We start from the raw sequence: 20,759 nt of genomic DNA, 5'->3' as shown, positions 1-20,759 counted from the left end.
TTAAGAGGGGACTAGCCAGACTAAATTTTCCCAAATTGAAAATTACTCTACCAGATATATTTTTTAGCAGCTGAATTGATCTAAGGATTGCTATTTAAAGAACAGTACAACGAATTGCTATAGTCAAGAATAGCAACAGAACTCCTTGAACTATTGTTCTAAATGCCAAGGACTCAAAAAGGATCTAATCCCCTTAATTTCCAAGAATTGAAAAAAAATTTTCACCATGCCATTAATCTCACTTTCAAATGATAACGTGGAATCTAAAATTATACCCAATACCCTAGATTTACATCAAACTTTAATGAAGTTCCTTTAAAGAGAACAATTACCTCTGAAGAGACCCTTTGTTGGTCACAGAACCATACTAATTTGTCTTTTGAGTATTCAATTTAAGAAAATTAGCCGCAATCAAGTTTCAACCACCTGTATAGACTGTTTCAGCAATGAAAACAGTTTTATCCAGGGAATCTTGCACAGGTCATAACACAAATATGTCATCTGATATGACAGCGAAAAGTTACCCTTGGGAAACACCGCTGTTTGATTGCCAACTTACTGAAACTCCACCGTGTTCATAACTTTATAGTGTCTATTCTTTAAAAAAGCAGAAAACCATCGAGAACTGATCCTCCAATTCCCATTTCACACAACCTGATCAACAGGACCCTGGAACCATGGCATCAAAAGCTGCCGATATATCAAATTGTAAAAGAATCACTTCTCTACCCATAGCTAAGAATCTTCTCATCTCGGTTATTAAAACAGTAAACATTGTTTGTTTGTTTCTGTACTGTGCATTGGGCGGAATCCATGCCGTGAAGAATGCAAATACATAGATTCCTCTAGGTATACCAAACGTTGTGTGCTAACAACAAACTCTGCTTTTCCATCCAGGGGATGCTAGCTGCAGGCCTAAAGTTTTCAACTTGGGTAAGATCACCTCCTACAGTTTTAGGGATCAGTGTGTTATGTCTGTGCGTTCCTCGCCCTCTGGTGGCCAAAACGGGTGGCTGCTATGGACCATCACCCGTTCCAGATTTCGGCTTGGTCCGGTCCGGATCTTCCAGGCTGCCAGGGTTGCTTGTGTTGTTTGAGCCTGCACAGCACCCGTAGCTGCCTGGTGATTGCAGCAGTGAGTTCCAGGTGCTGCTGGGCTTGTTAGCCATTTTGTTACTCTCAGCCCTTGCCTTTGCATCGTCTTAGGCCCTGGTACATAGGTGCTTGTGCACTTCTGCATGAGAGACTTTTGTCTGGGACCTGATTCTGCGTTTGCTGGTTTCCTGCCTTTTGAACCTTTGCCTGGACCTGGACTTTGCTTTGCTTGCCGGCCTGCCTTTGACCCTTTGTCTGGACCTGGGACTTTGCTTTGCTGGCCGCCTGCCTTTTGAACCTTTGTCTGGACCTGTCTTCTGCTTGCTTGCTTGCTGGCTGACTGCCTAGAGACCTAGCCTGAATTTGCCAGTACGTCTGTTCTGCCTTGCTTCTGGTGTGGGGTGGTTTTGCCTGCTACTGCCGCTCCTCGGCAGTGGTCCAAGGGCTCACAAACCCAGTTCCTGTTTAGTAAACATGACACAGTGTTAATACAATCAAAGATATTTCCTCAGGATAAGTACCTTCTGATAATACAGTGTTGGTAAAATCTGTAAACCAGCCTAGAATAGTAGTTGGTAATGTTTCTAAATAAAAAAGATGTACATAAATCTAAAGGGCATCCCTTCTTTGCCACCCTCCTTAAAATTCATAGAATTGTGGTTGATGTAACAGTAGAAAAGTTATTTCATGACCTGTCTGCTGGTATTCCTGTTACACGATCAATTTTTTTTCTGTTTATTGTGCATGGATTAACAAAAAACCCCCGTGTTTGCTATAAGAATCCAAACATCCATATCTCTATTGCAACTCTATTATGCCACACAGTCTCTGCCTAAAGAGGTGAAAGGACTTCAGATCCCTAGTGCTGCTTAAATTAAATTTTTTTAGCAACACCACTCCGCGTCTTGCCGCTTGGTCTATTCCTAGTGCGGGCTCATGCGGGAATCCTCGTTAGTCAAAAACTCCTCTAGTTGTTAACCCCGCGAACCTACTGAAAACGCCCAGCTAACAAGATAAGTGTGACAACTAGTATAACAATGTAAGTTTTGAATGCGGGTTATAGAGTTTGCAATAGAGATATTGGATGGATTTAACAAAAAACAAATTTGAATATTATTGACCTTGGATTGAAACTAAGTTGCAAGTTTCTCAGCAGAAGGTTGTACCAGTGGCGTACCAAGGGAGGGGGACGGTGGGGGCGGTCCGCCCCGTGTGCAAGCCGCCGGGGGGGTGCCGCGCGCCGGGCAGCGTCGTTTGTTCCATGCTCCCTCTGCCCCGGAACACGAAGTAACCTGTTCCGGGGCCAGAGGGAGCGTGGAAACGAATGACGCTGACCAGCGCGCGGCACCTCCCCCAGCGGCGTGCACCCGGGAGGGAGGGGGTTCTTTCACTGGGGGGGGGATCGCGCTGCACGGGGGGGGGGGGGGGTGCTGCACCTGGGGGGCAGGGCGCATCGGCGATTCGCCCCGGGTGTCAGCGCCCCTAGGAACGCCACTGGGTTGTACTGATTCTGAGATGTTCACAGTCCTATCTGTACAAGTCAACTCCTGGCAGCATTCCTAGTGAACTGGCCACACAGACGTCCCAGCAGTGCAGAGGGGCAGCCTAGTGCTCAGTGTGATGGACTTCACATAAAGGAACCCAGGTACAAATCCCACATAAACCCCTTCATATTGTGTGGTAAGCCCTCCGGGAACAGAGAAAACCTACTTACCTAAAGGTCCACCTCTACATTAGCCCTCAGGCTTGAAGGCCACTTATATATTTAGGTACAGGAGGTATTTCTATGTTCCAGGAGAGATCACATATTTGTACTGAAATGAAAGAGTTAAATTGTGAATTTGAACCTGGGTTCCTTTGTTCACTGTCCACTGCACTGATCATTAGGCTACTCCATCCACTTACCTTGCTGCTTTTTTAGGAATGGAAATAATATCTCGAGCTGTCATAGAACCTGGTATCTACTGTCACATCTTTGGAGGGTGGGAGGGGGTCCAGTGACCACTGGAGGATTAAGGGGGGATGGTCATGTCTTTATTCCCACCAATAATTAGCTGGTCAGTTAGGGCACCTGTTCGACTTAGTTATGACTGAAACAGGTCTGGATAAAAATGTACTTCTTTTCCTCCCTGGACCTTTTTTCTGTTCTGTTCTTGCAGAAACACGTCCAGATTTAAAGCCCACCCAAGTCCCGCCCCAAAACACTTAGTGAAAAACATCCCATTTCTGCCTTTTTGAAAATCACAACTTAGATGTTTTGGCAAGGAAACCGTCCATCTGCCACTTTGTGCTTCTTTTGAGGACATTTTTCTATTGTAAAATGAACGCCCTAGGATACAAGTACTTTGTGGAGTCCTGTCTCCTTTTCTTCACCTTCCTTTCATTTCTTCTATCTCTTTTCCCTTTTGCTGTGCTGTTCTGCTTTTCTCTACCCTTTGGCTCGATTGATCCAGAACTCATTCTTCCTTCATGCCACTCCATACATTGTGGTAAGTCTCCTTCCTGAAGCCAGCTTCCCCACTCCTTTCCCTCTCTTGCCTGCTAGATTTATCCATTGGATTTTGAATACAATTATTGCATAACATGGACAGCTAATCAAAACCAAGATTTGATGCTGGGTAAAGCTTATACTGATGAGGTCCAGACTCCAAACAAGAACTGATGGGTAGATGATCAAAAGCCCTGCGCTGTTCCAAACAGTGCTATAAAAATAGCGCTGGAACAGTGCGGGTCTTTACTGCACCTATGATCAGAGATAATTGCATGCAAATTTAAGCACACAATTCTTTCTGATCATGGGGTAGAAGTGTGGGAGGTTTGTGCCTGAGCACAATGTGAAGCCCCACCCAGCACATCCCAGGATGCACTGGGCAGGACTGGGCGCCACCATTTTGTAGGTGGCACCAATGGAAGAGAAAGGAGGCCACCGCCCTCCTCCAACTTAAGGTAGGGGTGCGGAAGGGCCGCTAGATCACCAGGTGGGGAAGATGGATTGACCTGCAGCCCCATGCCACCAGGTACATCTGAGGGATGTTGGTGGGGTTAGGGAGGCTGGGGACCACCAGATCTCCAGCCCTCCTTGAACCTGTATTGGGAAGGGGTCAGGGGGACGGAGGTCCACCGGACCCTCCAGCCCCTGTTGCTGGGGGGGGGGGGTTTGGTCGGGGTTCCTGTGGGGGGCTGCTGGCATTGGAGGGAATGGGGGCCTGCTAGCATGCAAATGCATGCTGGACAGGGCTCACCATTCCCCCCCAATGGTCTGCAAACCCTAACACCAGCTCCGAGCTGGCATAGGGTTTGCCGCAGCGAGCTGGTCACTGATCATTGGGGAATGAATAGGTTTAGCCCTGTTTTGCATGCATTTGCATGCTAGTTGTGTTCAGAGCCCGTGAGCATGTTGTTTCACACACTCGATGGGCTCTGATCATGGGGCGGTAGCAAACGTAGGCACTAGTATTGCTTCTTGATCATCGGCCAATGAATCAGAACAGTGACTAATATAATTAACATATTCCTAAGCATAACCTCCACTGCAAATATTTACCTGAAGTAGGTGTGCTTACAGATTCTTGGATGTTGTAAGGAAGCTTTCAATTGGCCAGCCTGATAGAACTTCCATGCTGTGAAGAAGCTTCATGTATTCTGGACCTTGGTGGGATTCACTGTGCATAAATATGTTCCAAAAAATCCTGAGGACAAATTAAAAACAGAATTCAAAAAAGCAGACGAGGAAAGCACAACCCAAAAAAATCTCAGAAGCATTGTCTTGAAAGCAGTGGCGTAGGAAGGGGGGGGCGGGAGAGGCGGTCCGCCCCGGGTGCACGCGCTGGGGGGGTGTCGGCCCCGCTGGTTCCCTGCTCCCTCTGCCCCGGAACAGGTTATTTCCTGTTCTGGGGCAGAGAGAGCAGTGAACCAGCGGAGCCGACGCAGCTCCGAGCGGACGTGCACTCGGGGCGGATCGGCCCTCCCGCCCGTCCCCCGCAAGTAAGAATTCGCTCCGGAGGGGGTGTGCGCCACGGAGGGGGGGGTTGTTCCGTGGAGGAGGGGTGCGCGCCGTGCTCCACCCAGGGGGGGCTGCGCAGTGGCGACCCGCCCCGGGTGTCAGCGCCCTCGCTACGGCCCTGCTTGAAAGACACACAAGTTACACTAGAACTGCTTCTTTTCTGCACCTATGCAGGTCTTTCTATTTGGGCTGGAGAGTGACCATGAAAGCAAGCCCAGCTCCTTACCCACACCATCTCACTGTCACTATTAAGGATCTGACCTTGATGATGGTGATATCACAAGAAGGCAGTATTGATAGCAGAATCAAGAACAAAATAGTTGTAAAGCAATTCACAAGAACATTTTTTCCTATTCCATACATGTAATCAGAAGATGTCTTTTTTTTTTAATTGTTTTCATTGTTTTGTGCTAATCCTCTCTCTCATTTTTTTTATAGAAAGCATTTCTTTTCTTTATATAGATATTGCGTCCAGAAATTTGGTTGCTGTAGATTGAACAGTTCTGGAAATAATGTGTAGACCATTGCTTCAGAGGGGAGGAGTAGCCTACTGGTTAGTGCAGCAGACCTTGATCCTGGAGAGCTGGGTTCAATTCCTGCTACAGCTCCTGATAACCTTGGGCAAGTAACTAACCCTTCATGCCCCAGGTACAAATAAGTACCTGTATATACTATGTAAACCACCTTGAATGTAGTTGCAAAAACCACAGAAAGGTGGTGTATCAATTGCCTTTCCCTTATAAAACTTTCTGTGGCCATGACCTCATTCACATGATCACAGAAAATATGCAACCCTCCTGGGTGGTCCAATTAATTCTTTATGGAGGGGCCAGCCATCATGATCCCAATATAGGTTTTACGACACCATTTGGGGTTACATCCCACAGTTGGGAAGCCCTGATATAGACAGACAAGCAAAGTACAACATGAATACATAATTTATTTGGGGGGAAAAAAAGTGCTAATAAGACACGTCTACCTTCCTAAGATCTTTTTATAGCAATATTCATAATGTGTTTTATTATGGCTCTATGATCATCAGACAAAATAAGTATTCTCCTTGTGAAAATATGTCATTGTTTTATTAATTCCATAGGTGAAGGTCATGTTCTCATGTTAAGGATCAGCAGAATCAGCAACTGCTGCCTGCTACTGTGAGGATAGCCATGATATAATACAGTAAAGAGCCAACAAATAATATAGGGGCCGTTACTAAAGCTTAGCATGTGCTAAATAAATGCTAAGAAGCCCTTTTATACCAATGAGGCTTCTAGCTTTTAGCACACACTTAAACTTTAGAAACAGCGCCCCCAAAGAGAATCTTCTGTATATGCGCTGAAGGCTACTTTGAAGTTTATAAGAGTTCCCCCATGTTTGCATATATCGATCAATATATACTGTGGACTGGTTACACATTAGATATGGCCCCTTTTCTGAGTGAGGGCTGGCCAAAATGGTCCTGCTGGTTCCCCCTTTGATGGGTTCTCTGCCTACTTCCCCACCATGTTAACCTTGGGGTCCCACCAAAAATTAGTCTGGCTGTGCCACTGGCTTTTTATTCTCGTCTTCCTATCGCAGTAGTCAATGCTGTGGGTACTGAAGCACCCCGGTTGCAGGCTTCCATTATCCACCTCTTTCTTGCTCCAGTGTTCTCTCTTCCATGCTAGAAAGGCATTTCATTTGCCATCTTCCAAAAACTCCCTCTTCTGGAAAACAGTGGTCTTCATTTTCAGTTGCAGCCTTTTCATCATTTATTTATTTATTTGTTGCATTTGTATCCCACATTTTCCCACCTCTTTGCAGGCTCAATGTGGCTTACAATACATCATGAATAGTGGACATATATTAGAAAATAGACAATAGTGTACAAAAGGAACTTGGGGTAACATGATAATGATAAACATGATAGTGATATAACAAGCAGCTATTATAAGGCAATTCTGAATATATGTGGCGGAGTTGTGCATATTCACGGTGGGTTGGTCTTTGTGATATGCCTTGTTTAAAGAGATGGGTCTTCAGTAGTTTGCGGAAGTTCGTTAGTTCGTAAATCGTTTTTATGTTGCATGGCAATGCATTCCATAGCTGTGTGCTCAAGTAGGTAAAGGTTGATGTGTGCATTAGTTTGTATTTTAGACCTTTACAGTTAGGGAACTGTAGGTTCAGGAATGAGCGGGATGATCTTTTGACATTCCTGAGTGGTAGGTCTATCAGGTCTGACATGTAGGCTGGTGCATCTCCGTCTATAATTTTGTGAACTAGGGAGCATATCTTGAACATGATGCGTTCCTTAAGTGGGAGCCAGTGTCTAGCACTTTCTTATTTTGTTTTGCCCGAATATGAGAATTGTGGGCTGTCTTGCATGTGAACGTGCTCATATTAGCCCTCTCCTCAAGTCAATTCACTGGCTCCCTATCCGTTTCCGCATACAGTCCCAAACTCCTCTTATTGATTTATAAGTGCATTCACTCTGCAGCTCCTCAGTACCTCTCCACTCTCATCTCTCCCTACACTCCTCCCTGGGAACCTCCGTTCACTGGGTAAAATCTCTTATCTGCACCCTTCTCCATCTCTGGCCGTCTTCAAAAAGCCCACCCTTTTTGATGCTGCTTTTAACTCTTAACCCTTACTCAATTGTTCAGTACCCATGTTTTATCATTCCCACCTTAATAATTCCCTTATCCCTTATTTGTCCTGTTTGTCTGTCCTAATTAGATTGTAAGCTCTGTTAAGCAGGAACTGTCTCTCCATGTTCCCGTGTACAGCGCTGTGTACGTCTAGTAGCGCTATAGAAATGATAAGTAGTAGTGTAGTATGATATGAAGATATCATTTCTTGGAAGATATCAGCTCAAATCTATTAGCAGACATCACAGTACCAATTTTCTTTACATATGTACAGCTGACATTTTCAAGCTGAGTGAATTTAGTCAAAATTGAAAAAAACTGTCTAGGAACGAAGCAGACTTTAGACAGCACCTATTCAATTAATCAATGGTTACAGTACAAGCATTTTATTGACACCCACAGTTTTACAATTTAATTAAATATTTGTAATGGATTCCCTTCATTGCACCATGATAACAGATGTTGATTCTATTTATATGTGGGTGTGTTGAAGAAGGCGGATGAAAGATCTGTTATGTGCTCAAATTACTGAAGAAAATTCTTCAAAACCTACCATTGTGGGATATGGAATAGAGATTATGGGAGGTCACATGGAGTTGGGTGTGCTGTAGATTTGGATTTTTGAAGAGCAGCCATTGGGAGGGGGGGGGGGGAATTTAGGGGTGTGTTTTTTTTTTAATCTTGATTTTATTAGATCATTAAAATGTAATCATGGACCTTGATCCCAAGAAAATCTGTCCTCTGACAAAGTACATAAGTATTGCCACACTGGGACAGACCAAGGGTCCATCAAGCCCAGCATCCTGTTTCCAACAGTAGCTAATCCAGGTCACAAATACCTGGCAAGGTCCCGAAAAAGTTCAATATATTTTATGCTGCTTATCCCAGAAATAAGCAGTGGATTTTCCCCAAGTCAATTCAATAATGGTCTATGGACTTTTCTTTTAGGAAGCCATCCAGACCTTTTTTAAACCCCGCTAAGCTAACTGCCTTAACCACATTCTTTGGCAACAAATTCCAGAGTTTAATTACACGTTGAGTGAAGAAACATTTTCTCCAATTCATATTAAATTTACTACTTTGTAGCTTCATCACATGCCCCCTAGTCCTAGTATTTTTGGAAAGAGTAAACAAATGATTCATGTCTACCCATTCCACTCCACTCATTATTTTATAGACCTCTATCATATCTCCCCTCAGCTGTCTTTTCTCCAAGGTGAAGAGCCCTACACACTTCAGCCTTTCTTCATAGGGAAGTCGTCCCATCCCCTTTATCATTTTCGTCGCCCTTCTCTGTACCTTTTCTAATTCTACTATATCTTTTTTGAGATGCTGTGACCAGAACTGACCACAATATTCGAGGTGCAGTCACACCATGGACCGATACAAAGACATTATAACTTCCTCACTTTTGTTTTCCATTCCTTTCCTAATAATATCTAACATTCTATTTGCTTTCTTAGCCACCGCAGTACATTGAGCAGAGGGTTTCAATGATGCTGAGATCCCTTTCTTGGTCAGTGACTCCTAACATGGAACCTTGCATTATGTAGCTATAGTTCGGGTTCCTCTATCTCACATGCATCAATTTGCACTTGCTCACATTAAATGTCATCTGCCATTTAGACACCCAGTCTTCCAGTCTCATAAGGTCCACTTGTAATTTTTCACAATCCTCTCGTGATTTAACAACTTTGAATAACTTTGTGTCATCAGCAAACTTAATTACTTCACTAGTTACTCCCAACTGTAGATTATTTAACTAGGGCAGACCGAAGGTCCATCAAACCCAGCATCCTGTTTCCAACAGTGGCCAATCCAGGTTACAAGTACCTGGTAAGATCCCAGAATAATACAATACATTTTATGATGCTTATCCTAGAAATAAGCAGTGGATTTTCCCAAGTCCATCTTAATAATGGCTTATGTACTTCTTTTTTAGGAAGCTATCCAAACTTTTGTAAACCCTGCTAAGCTAACTGCTTTTACTACATTATCTGGCAACAAATTCTAGAGTTTAATTACATATTGACTGAAGAAATGTTTTCTGATTTGTTTTAAATTAACTACTTTGTAGTTTCCTTGCATGCCCCCTAGTCCTAGTATTTTTGGAAAGAGTAAACAAGTGATTGACGTCTACTTGTTCTACTCCACTCATTATTTTATAGACCTCTATTATATCTGCTACTACTACTTATCATTTCTATAGCGCTACTAGACGTACGCAGCGCTCCCTCAGCCGTCTTTTCTCCAAGCTGAAGAGTCCTAGCCACTTTAGCCTTTCCTCATAGGGAAGTCGTCCCACCCTCTTATCATTTTTCTCACACTTCTCTGTACCTTCTTTAATTCCACCGTATCTTTTTGAGATGTGGTGACCAGAATTGCATGGAGTATTCCAGGTGAGGTAGCACCATGGAGCAATACAAAGGCATTATAATGTCCTCATTTTGTTTTTCATTTCTTTGCTAGTAATACCTAACATTCTATTTGCTTTCTTAGCCGCTGCCGCACAATGAGCAGAGGGTTTCAACGTATCATCAATGATGGCACCTAGATCCCTTTCCTCCTAATGTGGAACCTTGCATCACATAGTATAGTTTGGATTCCTCTTTCCCACATGCATCACTTTGCACTTGCTCACATTAAACAACATCTGCAATTTGGATGCCCAGTCTCCTACTCTCCCAGTCGCATAAGCCCCCCTATAAATTTTCACAATCTCCTTTGTGTTTTTGCCTCCAACACAATCTTTTTTTTTTTCAAAGTCCTGATTTGCCTTCCTTATCAGTGCTTTCACTTTGACTTGCCATACCTTATGCTGTTTCTTATTATTTTCAGTTGAATCCTTCTTCCATTTTCTGAAGGATTTTCTTCACCTCACTTTTTAACCATGCCGGCTGTCGTTTGGCCTTCCTTCCTCCTTTTTTAATACATGGAATATAACTGGCCTGGGCTTCCAGGATGGTATTTTTGAACAACATCCATGCCTGATGTAAATTTTTGACCTTTGCAACTGCACCTCTAAGTTTGTTTGTTTTTTTCCACTGTTTTTCTCATTTAATGTGGGGGGGCATTTTCAAGAGAAACGTGTAAGTCAGAATTTGGACGTTTTACAAAGACGTCCAAATTCCGAGGCAGGGAGAATGTCATTTTTGAAAAAAATTGATGTCCATCTTTTGTGTTCGAAAATATCATGGACGTCCTTGAATTTTGATGTTTTGAGATTTGGACGTCTTTGATTTTTGGCCATTTTCGAAACAAAGACGTCCAAGTCTAAAACGTCCAATGTCAAGCCATTTGGACGTGGTAGGAGCCAGCATTTTTTAGTAGACTGGTCCCCCTGACATGCCAGGACAGCAATCGGGCACCCTAGGGGGCACTGCATTGAACTTCATAAAATGCTCCCAGGTACATAGCTCCCTTACCTTCTGTGCTGAGCTCCCCAACCCCCCCCCCCCACCCAAAACCCACTACCCCTAACTGTACACCACTACCATAGCCCTTACGGATGAAGGGGGCACCTATATGTGGGTACAGTGGGTTTCTAGTGGGTTTTGGAGGTCTCATAGTTTCCTGCACAAGTGTAACAAGTAGTGGGGGTATGGGCTGGGTCCATCTGTCTGAAGTGCACTAAACTACTCCAGGGACCTGCACACTGCTGTCATGGACCTGAATATGACATCTGAGGCTGGCATAGAGGCTGGAAGTAATGTTCTTCACCACACGTTTTGGGGGTGGGAGGGGGTTAGTGACCACTGGGGGAGTAAGGGGAGGTCATCCCTGATTCCCTCCAGTGGTCATCTGGTCATTTGGGGCACCTTTTTGTGCCTTATTCGTAACAAAAACATGTCCAGCTCAAAACGTCCGATTTGGACGTTTCTGTGAGATGGACGTCAAAATGCCGATTTATGTCACTTTTTAGACGACCGTCTCTTTCAAAAATGAGCCCAATAGTCTCCTTTTTGAAAGTTAAATGCTAACATTTTGGATTTCCTGTATCAAATGTGATCATATTAAGATCGCTGTTATAAAAAAAAATCTCCAGAAGAACTGTATTCTGTGGAAATCAACAAACTTTGGCTCTGTGGGGGGGGGGGGGGGGGGGGTGGAGGGGGAGGGGGGCTTACTTCAATTACTAAATACTGAAAGGCAACTACAAAGCTCCCCTCTGCCCCTGCAGCTGAAGACCTTATATGGACTGTATAACAGATACGAGAAACGCAACTTAGACACAGGAGACTGAAGTGAGAGGGGTTTGTTGCTTGCTAGGGGCTGTCCTAGGCAGTGCCTAGAGGGAGTCAGTGATTCCTGCCAACAAGTTGGAAAGACTATACTGACCCAATAAGTGGGAAGCTGTATTTTGGGGACCTGCTTTAAGGAACTAGCAGAATTGCAACAACTGTAAACTATTTGTATTTTGAAACGGACATATCTTTGAGTTATTAAAAAGAACCTCACTAAGCCAGGGGTGTTGAAGTTCAGTCTCAGAATCGTCCAGGACAAGCTGAGGAGATGTCGGTCCCCAGGTGGGAGGCATGACGACAATAGTTTGGATTCTAAATACCTACTTGTATTTATAAAATAGCACCTATGTAAGTGCCTCTGTAGGCATCTATCCATAGTACCCTGTTATAAAATTTCCTCTGGAATGTCTATAGATAACTCACTAGGAGTAGCTTAGTGGTTAGTGCAGCGGGCTTTGATCCTGGTGAACTGGGCTCAAATCCCACTGCAGCTCCCGTGAGTCCTGGCAGGTCATGTAATCTTCCATTGCCTCAGGCACAAAATAAGTACCTCTATACAGTGGTGGAAATAAGTATTTGATCCCTTGCTGATTTTGTAAGTTTGCCCACTGACAAAGACATGAGCAGCCCATAATTGAAGGGTAGGTTATTGGTAACAGTGAGAGATAGCACATCACAAATTAAATCCGGAAAAATCACATTGTGGAAAGTATATGAATTTATTTGCATTCTGCAGAGGGAAATAAGTATTTGATCCCCCACCAACAAGTAAGAGATCTGGCCCCTACAGACCAGGTAGATGCTCCAAATCAACTCGTTACCTGCATGACAGACAGCTGTCGGCAATGGTCACCTGTATGAAAGACACCTGTCCACAGACTCAGTGAATCAGTCAGACTCTAACCTCTACAAAATGGCCAAGAGCAAGGAGCTGTCTAAGGATGTCAGGGACAAGATCATACACCTGCACAAGGCTGGAATGGGCTACAAAACCATCAGTAAGACGCTGGGTGAGAAGGAGACAACTGTTGGTGCCATAGTAAGAAAATGGAAGAAGTACAAAATGACTGTCAATCGACAAAGATCTGGGGCTCCACGCAAAATCTCACCTCGTGGGGTATCCTTGATCATGAGGAAGGTTAGAAATCAGCCTACAACTACAAGGGGGGAACTTGTCAATGATCTCAAGGCAGCTGGGACCACTGTCACCACGAAAACCATTGGTAACACATTACGACATAACGGATTGCAATCCTGCAGTGCCCGCAAGGTCCCCCTGCTCCGGAAGGCACATGTGACGGCCCGTCTGAAGTTTGCCAGTGACACCTGGATGATGCCAAGAGTGATTGGGAGAAGGTGCTGTGGTCAGATGAGACAAAAATTGAGCTCTTTGGCATGAACTCAACTCGCCGTGTTTGGAGGAAGAGAAATGCTGCCTATCACCCAAAGAACACCGTCCCCACTGTCAAGCATGGAGGTGGAAATGTTATGTTTTGGGGGTGTTTCTCTGCTAAGGGCACAGGACTACTTCACCGCATCAATGGGAGAATGGATGGGGCCATGTACCGTACAATTCTGAGTGACAACCTCCTTCCCTCCGCCAGGGCCTTAAAAATGGGTCGTGGCTGGGTCTTCCAGCACGACAATGACCCCAAAACATACAGCCAAGGCAACAAAGGAGTGGCTCAGGAAGAAGCACATTAGGGTCATGGAGTGGCCTAGCCAGTCACCAGACCTTAATCCCATTGAAAACTTATGGAGGGAGCTGAAGCTGCGAGTTGCCAAGCGACAGCCCAGAACTCTTAATGATTTAGAGATGATCTGCAAAGAGGAGTGGACCAAAATTCCTCCTGACATGTGTGCAAACCTCATCATCAACTACAGAAGACGTCTGACCGCTGTGCTTGCCAACAAGGGTTTTGCCACCAAGTATTAGGTCTTGTTTGCCAGAGGGATTAAATACTTATTTCCCTCTGCAGAATGCAAATAAATTTCATATACTTTCCACAATGTGATTTTCCGGATTTAATTTGTGATGTGCTATCTCTCACTGTTACCAATAACCTACCCTTCAATTATGGGCTGCTCATGTCTTTGTCAGTGGGCAAACTTACAAAATCAGCAAGGGATCAAATACTTATTTCCACCACTGTATAATATGTAAACTGCTTTAATTGTAACCACAGACAGGTGGTGTATCAAGCCCCATTCCACCCCCCCCCCCCCCCCCCCTTCAGACAAAGACAGATATCTGACAGAGCTACAACTTGGTGAATAAAACAGTTTTCTTGTACTGTTTATAGAACTCTGCTGCGATGACAGCAATATAACTCAACGGAGTTAAAGAGGTAAATGAAATTACAAGTGGCACAAGGCAGCGCTAGTTTCCAACAAGACTGTCCATTATGTAGATCATTATTCCTAATCACAGAAGTCACAAGTAAAATAGAATTGAAGCACACGCTGAGTTACAATCTTTTATATTCATACAACATTAATCAAGCATTATTCTTCCTTTTGTGAATAACTGTCACCAGAAAACACTGCATGAGAGAGAAAAATGGACACTAAGGTCTTTAAATGAATGTATCATCAAAACTGCTGGTTGTAATTATACCACAAATTCCTGCTTCCATGGAGTGTTGAGTGCAAACGCTAGACGTTTTTCATTAGACATAACGTGATTTATCACTTACCAGTAAGACTTCTCAGTGCTAGAAGTGCTAACATATATCATATGCTATTGTATAATATTTAAATACAGGTGATGTATATCATCAGCAATCAATATCATTTTATTACCCACTGTCACTGACATAAGCTTGCAGCTTTCCCTGTTCCACTGCCTTTGACGTCCAGTTTCTACTTTTTAACAACAATTTTTTGCATGTTTTCCATTCTTTGCCTTCATTTCTCTAATGTTAGCAGTTCCCTTCATTCTCTAACTCGGTGCATAAATTAAAAGACCATTTGCACACTTACAGAATACTAGCATTTATAGAATAGTGCATAAGTGCTAGGTGTCTGTTCAGCACTATTCTATAAATGATGCACATAAAACCCCCTTAGGGACCTTTTCCTTTAACCATGGTATACACAAACATATGAGAAGAGACTGGAAGACCTGAATATGTATACCCTAGAGGAGAGGAGGGACAGGGGAGATATGATTTTCTCCCATTCGTTTTAAATTTACTACATTGTGGCATGCGATGAAGCTACAATGTAGTAAATTTAAAACGAATTGGAGAAACTTTTTCTTCACTCAACGTGTAATTAAACTCTGGAACTCATTGCCACAGAATGTAGTAAAGGTGGTTAGCTTAGCAGAGTCTAAAAAAGGTTTGGACGGCTTCCTAAAGGAAAAGTCCATAGACCGTTATTAAGTGGACTTGGGGAAAATCCACTATTTCTGGGATAAGCAGTATAAAATGTTTTGTACATTTTTGGGATCTTGCCAGGTATTTGTGACCTGGATTGGCCACTGTTGGAAACAGGATGCTGGGCTCGATGGACCTTTGGTCTTTCCCAGTATGGCAATACTTATGTACTTATATGTACTTATTTAAATACTTGAAAGGTATTAATATAGAAACAAATATTTTCCAGAGAAGGGAAAGTGGTAAAACTAGAGGACATGAATTGAGGTTGCAGGGTGGTAGACTTAGGAGTAATGTCAGAAAATTATTTCTCTTGGAGGGGGTGATGGATGCCGAAGGAGATGGTGGAAAAAAAACTGGCGGAATTCAAAAAGGCGTGGGATGTACACAGATGTATCTTATGGTGAAAAAACAGTATGGGCTGTTAGTCCTAAACAGGTAATCTAATACTCCAGAGATCTGAAAAACAGCCAAACACAATCCAAAGGGTTGTGTGGAATGAATGTAAAGAAATGAGGGAAGTGGGAAATACCCTCAGAAACCAAGGCTCCCGCCAAGGTCTAATCAACACGACACTATTATCTATAAAAGACTTTGTGCCCTTTTCCCTGTCGGTTGTAAGAGAAGTTTAGTCAGCTTGAGACCGATACCCCTGTCAGTATGATCCGACTGAGTGGTTCCTGATGAAGCCCTGTTATGGGTGAAACGAATCGGGCCCCATTGAAAATCAACAGTTGAACTGTGGGGTTGTCAAGCCAGCATTTATTAAGCTAAATTGATGCATGCCATGCTGTAGCTTGAACAATTTTTGTTACTCAGTTATCTTTAATATTTGTGCTCTATTATGGGCTTTTTTGTATAAAAAATTTGTGCTCTGTTATGGGCAATTTTGCATGATGCTCCTATATGGGCATTTTTGAATGAGTGGAATAGGGAATATTTACCCCATGAAGAAACTTGATCACGGGCACAATGTCTTTTATAGATAATAGTGTCTTGTTGATTAGACCTTGACAGGAGCCTTGGTTTCTAAGGGTATTCCCCACTTTCCTCATTTCTTTACATTCATTCCACACAACCCTTTGGCTGTTTTTCAGATCTCTGATGTACACAGAGGATCTCTAATTAGAAAATGAATGATATAAAAAAACAAAACTTAAAGGGTTGCATATGTGTTTGCATGTCAAGTGGTGCTTAGATGGCAACTCTGGCTGCATCAACTAAGGCTGGTGCTGGGCTGGCTTGTAAAGTAGGAGTCCCACATATAGCGGGACTGGTTTAGGATGAGCAGGAAAGAGCTTCAACGCAAACTCCAGTAATTTAGAACATGAGGACAGTACTGGGCAGACTTTTACGGTCTTTGTCCCGCAAATGACACGATGGATTGGATAGATTGGAGCGGGCTTTGACAGCAACTCCAGTAGTTGGAACATAAGGACAAAGCCGGGCGGACTTCTATGGTCTATGTCCCAGAAACACCAAAGAAAGTCCATGATCGAGTATATAATATTACATTCATTATTGATTTAAATCTTGTATTGATAATGAATGTGAATGTTGGGCATACTGGATAGACCATTCAAGTCTTTTTCTGCTATCACTTAGTATGTTACTATGTCTAAGTGCTTTGAAAATATGACTCTATCCAGCTTATTTTCGAAGGAGATCGCCGGTCATCTTCCGACACAAATCGGGAGATGGCCGGCGATCTCCTGAACCCGGCCAAATCGGTATAATCGAAAGCTGATTTGGCCGGCGCCAACTGCTTTCTGTCGTGGAGCCGGCCAAACTTCAAGGGGGCGTTTCGGTAGGGTAGCGAAGGCGGGATGGGGGCATGGTTACAAGATGGCCGGCCTCGCCCGATAATGGAAAAAAGAAAGCCGGCCCTGATGAGCATTTCGCCGGCTTCACTTGGTCCATTTATTTCTAGGACTGTCTAAAAAAGTGCCCCAATTGACCAGATGACTACCGGAGGGAATCGGGGATCACCTTCCCTTAATCCCCCAGTGGTTACCAACCTCCTCCCACCCAAAAACAAATGTTGCCAGCCTCTACGCCAGCCTGAAATGTCATACCCAGTTCCCTAACAGCAGTATGCAGGTCCCTGGAGCAGTTTTTAGTGGGTGCAGTGCACTTCAGGCAGGTGGACCCAGGCCCATCCCCCCCCCCTACTTATTACACTTGTGGTGGAAAATGGGAGCCCTCCAACCCCCCCCCCAAAACCCACTGTACCCACATGTAGGTGCCCCCTTCATCCCTTAGTGCTATGGTAGTGGTGTAGAGTTGTGGGGAGTGGGTTTTGGGGGTGATATGGGGGGGGATCAGCACACAAGGTAAGGGAGCTATGCACCTGGGAATAATTTTTGAAATCCACTGCAGTGCCCCCTAGGGTGCCCAGTTGGTGTCCTGGCATGTCAGGGGGGCCAGTGCACTACAAATGCTGGCTCCTCCCATGACCAAAAGGCTTGCATTTCGCCGGGTTTGAGATGGCTGGGCCCGGTTTCCATTATGGCCGAAAACCAAAGCCAGCCATCTCTAAATCCAGTGATCTCAACATTTGACCTAAATGTTGAGATTTGGCCGGCGCCAACCGTATTATCAAAAGAAAAGATGGTCGGCCATCTTTTTTGATAATACGGTTGGCACCACCCCTTTACGGCGCCAGCCGTCCAAACCGGCGCAGTTCGATTATGCCCCTCCACGTTACTTAGGGGGGAATTCTATATATGGTGCCTAAAAAAATCCATGCGGAAAACATTTCCGCCTAAGCATCTAATATAATAAAACGCACCCTCAACGTTCTGAGGACAACGTTCTGAAGCCATCTGACGTCACTCCCAGGCTGAAGGGTTCGTGGATTCATGGTGTGAAGCCTTCAAGCCAGCCAGTCGTCTCTGCCCCGCCCTCGCGTCAAACGTCATGACGTCGAGGGCGGAAAAAAAAAAACAATCCGGCAGCGCAGCATCAGGGAACGAGGCGGCGCTCCCGACGTCTCTAGCCTTCCCTTCGCTGTGTTCCGCCTTCTGACGTCAAGGATGACGTCAGAAGAAGGCGGAACACAGCGAAGGGAAGGCTAGACGTCGGGAGCGCCGCCTCCTTCCCTGACGCTTCGCTGCCGGAACCGCCACGGAGGTAAATTTAAAAAGAAGAAAAAAAAAAAAAAGGAAGGTTGGGGGGAGAGAGGAGGGTGGCCAGTAAAGTAGAACAATGGGAGCGGAAGGCCAGGGGAGAAACGACAGCATGGATGCGAAAGGGGGGGCATGGATGCGAAGGGGGGGGAGAAGAGGGCGGGCCAGGCTGGGACATGGGAGAGAGAGGAGCATGGATGCGAGGGGGGTCATGGAAGGGAGAGAGGGGACTTGCTGGAAAAGGAAGAATGGAGGCGGCAGAGGACAGAGGAGCATGGATGGGCATGGTTTGGGAGGGCAGGGCTCAGGGAGAGAGGGGAATTGCTGGAAAGGGATGACTGGAGGGGGCAGGGGACAGAGGAGCATGGATGGGCATGGATTGGGAGAGCAGGGCTCAGGGAGAGAGGGGAATTGCTGGATAGGGATGAATGGAGGGGACAGATGGGCATGGATGGATATGGATTACAGAGCAGGGCTCAGGGAGAGAGGGGAATTGCTGGATAGGGATGAATGGAGGGGCCAGGTGACAGAGGAGCATGGATGGGCATGGATTGGGAGGGCAGGGCTCAGGGAGAGGGGAATTGGTGGATAGGGATGAATGGAGGGGACAGATGGGCATGGATGGATATGGATTGCAGGGCAGGGCTCAGGGAGAGAGGGGGATTGCTGGATAGGGATGAATGGAGGGGGCAGGTGACAGAGGAACATGGATGGGCATGGATTGGGAGGGCAGGGCTCAGGGAGAGAGGGGAATTGCTGGAAAGGGATGAATGGAGGGGGGCAGGGGACAGAGGAGCATGGATGGGCATGGATTGGGAGGGCAGGGCTCAGGGAGAGAGGGGAATTGCTGGATAGGGATGAATGGAGGGGACAGATGGGCATGGATGGATATGGATTGCAGGGCAGGGCTCAGGGAGAGAGGGGAATTGCTGGATAGGGATGAATGGAGGGGACAGATGGGCATGGATGGATATGGATTGCAGGGCAGGGCTCAAGGAGAGAGGGGAATTGCTGGATAGGGATGAATGGAGGGGGCAGGTGACAGAGGAGCATGGATGGGCATGGATTGGGAGGGCAGGACTCAGGGAGAGGGGAATTGCTGGATAGGGATGAATGGAGGGGACAGATGGGCATGGATGGATATGGATTGCAGGACAGGGCTCAGGGAGAGAGGGGAATTGCTGGATAGGGATGAATGGAGGGGCCAGGTGACAGAGGAGCATGGATGGGCATGGATTGGGAGGGCAGGGCTCAGGGAGAGGGGAATTGCTGGATAGGGATGAATGGAGGGGCCAGGTGACAGAGGAGCATGGATGGGCATGGATTGGGAGGGCAGGGCTCAGGGAGAGGGGAATTGCTGGATAGGGATGAATGGAGGGGACAGATGGGCATGGATGGATATGGATTGCAGGGCAGGGCTCAGGGAGAGAGGGGAATTGCTGGATAGGGATGAATGGAGGGGCCAGGTGACAGAGGAACATGGATGGGCATGGATTGGGAGGGCAGGGCTCAGGGAGAGAGGGGAATTGCTGGAAAGGGATGAATGGAGGGGGCAGGGGACAGAGGAGCATGGATGGGCATGGATTGGGAGGGCAGGGCTCAGGGAGAGAGGGGAATTGCTGGATAGGGATGAATGGAGGGGACAGATGGGCATGGATGGATATGGATTACAGGGCAGGGCTCAGGGAGAGAGGGGAATTGCTGGATAGGGATGAATGGAGGGGACAGGTGACAGAGGAGCATGGATGGGCATGGATTGGGAGGGCAGGGCTCAGGGAGAGAGGGGAATTGCTGGAAAAGGATGAATGGAGGGGGCAGGGGACAGATGGGCATGGATTGGGAGGGCAGGGCTCACACTCTCTCTCTCTCATATACAATGTCTTTCTGACTCTCACTCTCACACACTCTGTCTCACACTGTATCACATTCACTCTCTATGTGCCACACAGTCACTTACACACTCGCTTGGTCTCATACACTCACTCTCACAGAGAATCTGTGTCTCACACACACTCTCTCGCCCACACACACACACTCTCTCTCACACTGTGTCTCACATACACACTTGCACACACTCTCATTCTCACACACACACTCTCTCACAAACACACTCACACCCAGACTCACTCTCTCTCTCACACACACACACTCACACTTTCACTCTGACTCTCAAACAGTCACTCTCACATACACTCTCCCAAACATATACACTCCGAGGAAAACCTTGCTAGCGCCCGTTTCATTTGTGTCAGAAACGGGCCTTTTTTACTAGTATTCTATAA

General features: G+C 45.5%; 1 protein-coding gene across 1 annotated transcript in view; it reads right to left on the bottom strand.

Annotated features, from left to right (window-relative positions):
* The window catches only part of LOC115467854 (cyclic nucleotide-binding domain-containing protein 2-like), a 123,434-nt gene that overhangs the window by 7,786 nt on the left and 94,889 nt on the right, over window positions 1-20,759 (bottom strand). Inside the window, exon 9 of the mRNA XM_030199349.1 lies at window positions 4,640-4,784. Within this exon, the coding sequence (XP_030055209.1) occupies window positions 4,755-4,784 (30 nt within the window). The 3' untranslated portion in view covers window positions 4,640-4,754. The remainder of the gene's footprint in view (window positions 1-4,639; window positions 4,785-20,759) is intronic.

Source organism: Microcaecilia unicolor, chromosome 4, assembly GCF_901765095.1.
Source record: "Microcaecilia unicolor chromosome 4, aMicUni1.1, whole genome shotgun sequence".
Lineage (NCBI taxonomy): Eukaryota > Metazoa > Chordata > Amphibia > Gymnophiona > Siphonopidae > Microcaecilia > Microcaecilia unicolor.
Note: the sequence above shows the minus strand (reverse complement) of the source record. Positions and strands in the feature narration are given on the sequence as shown.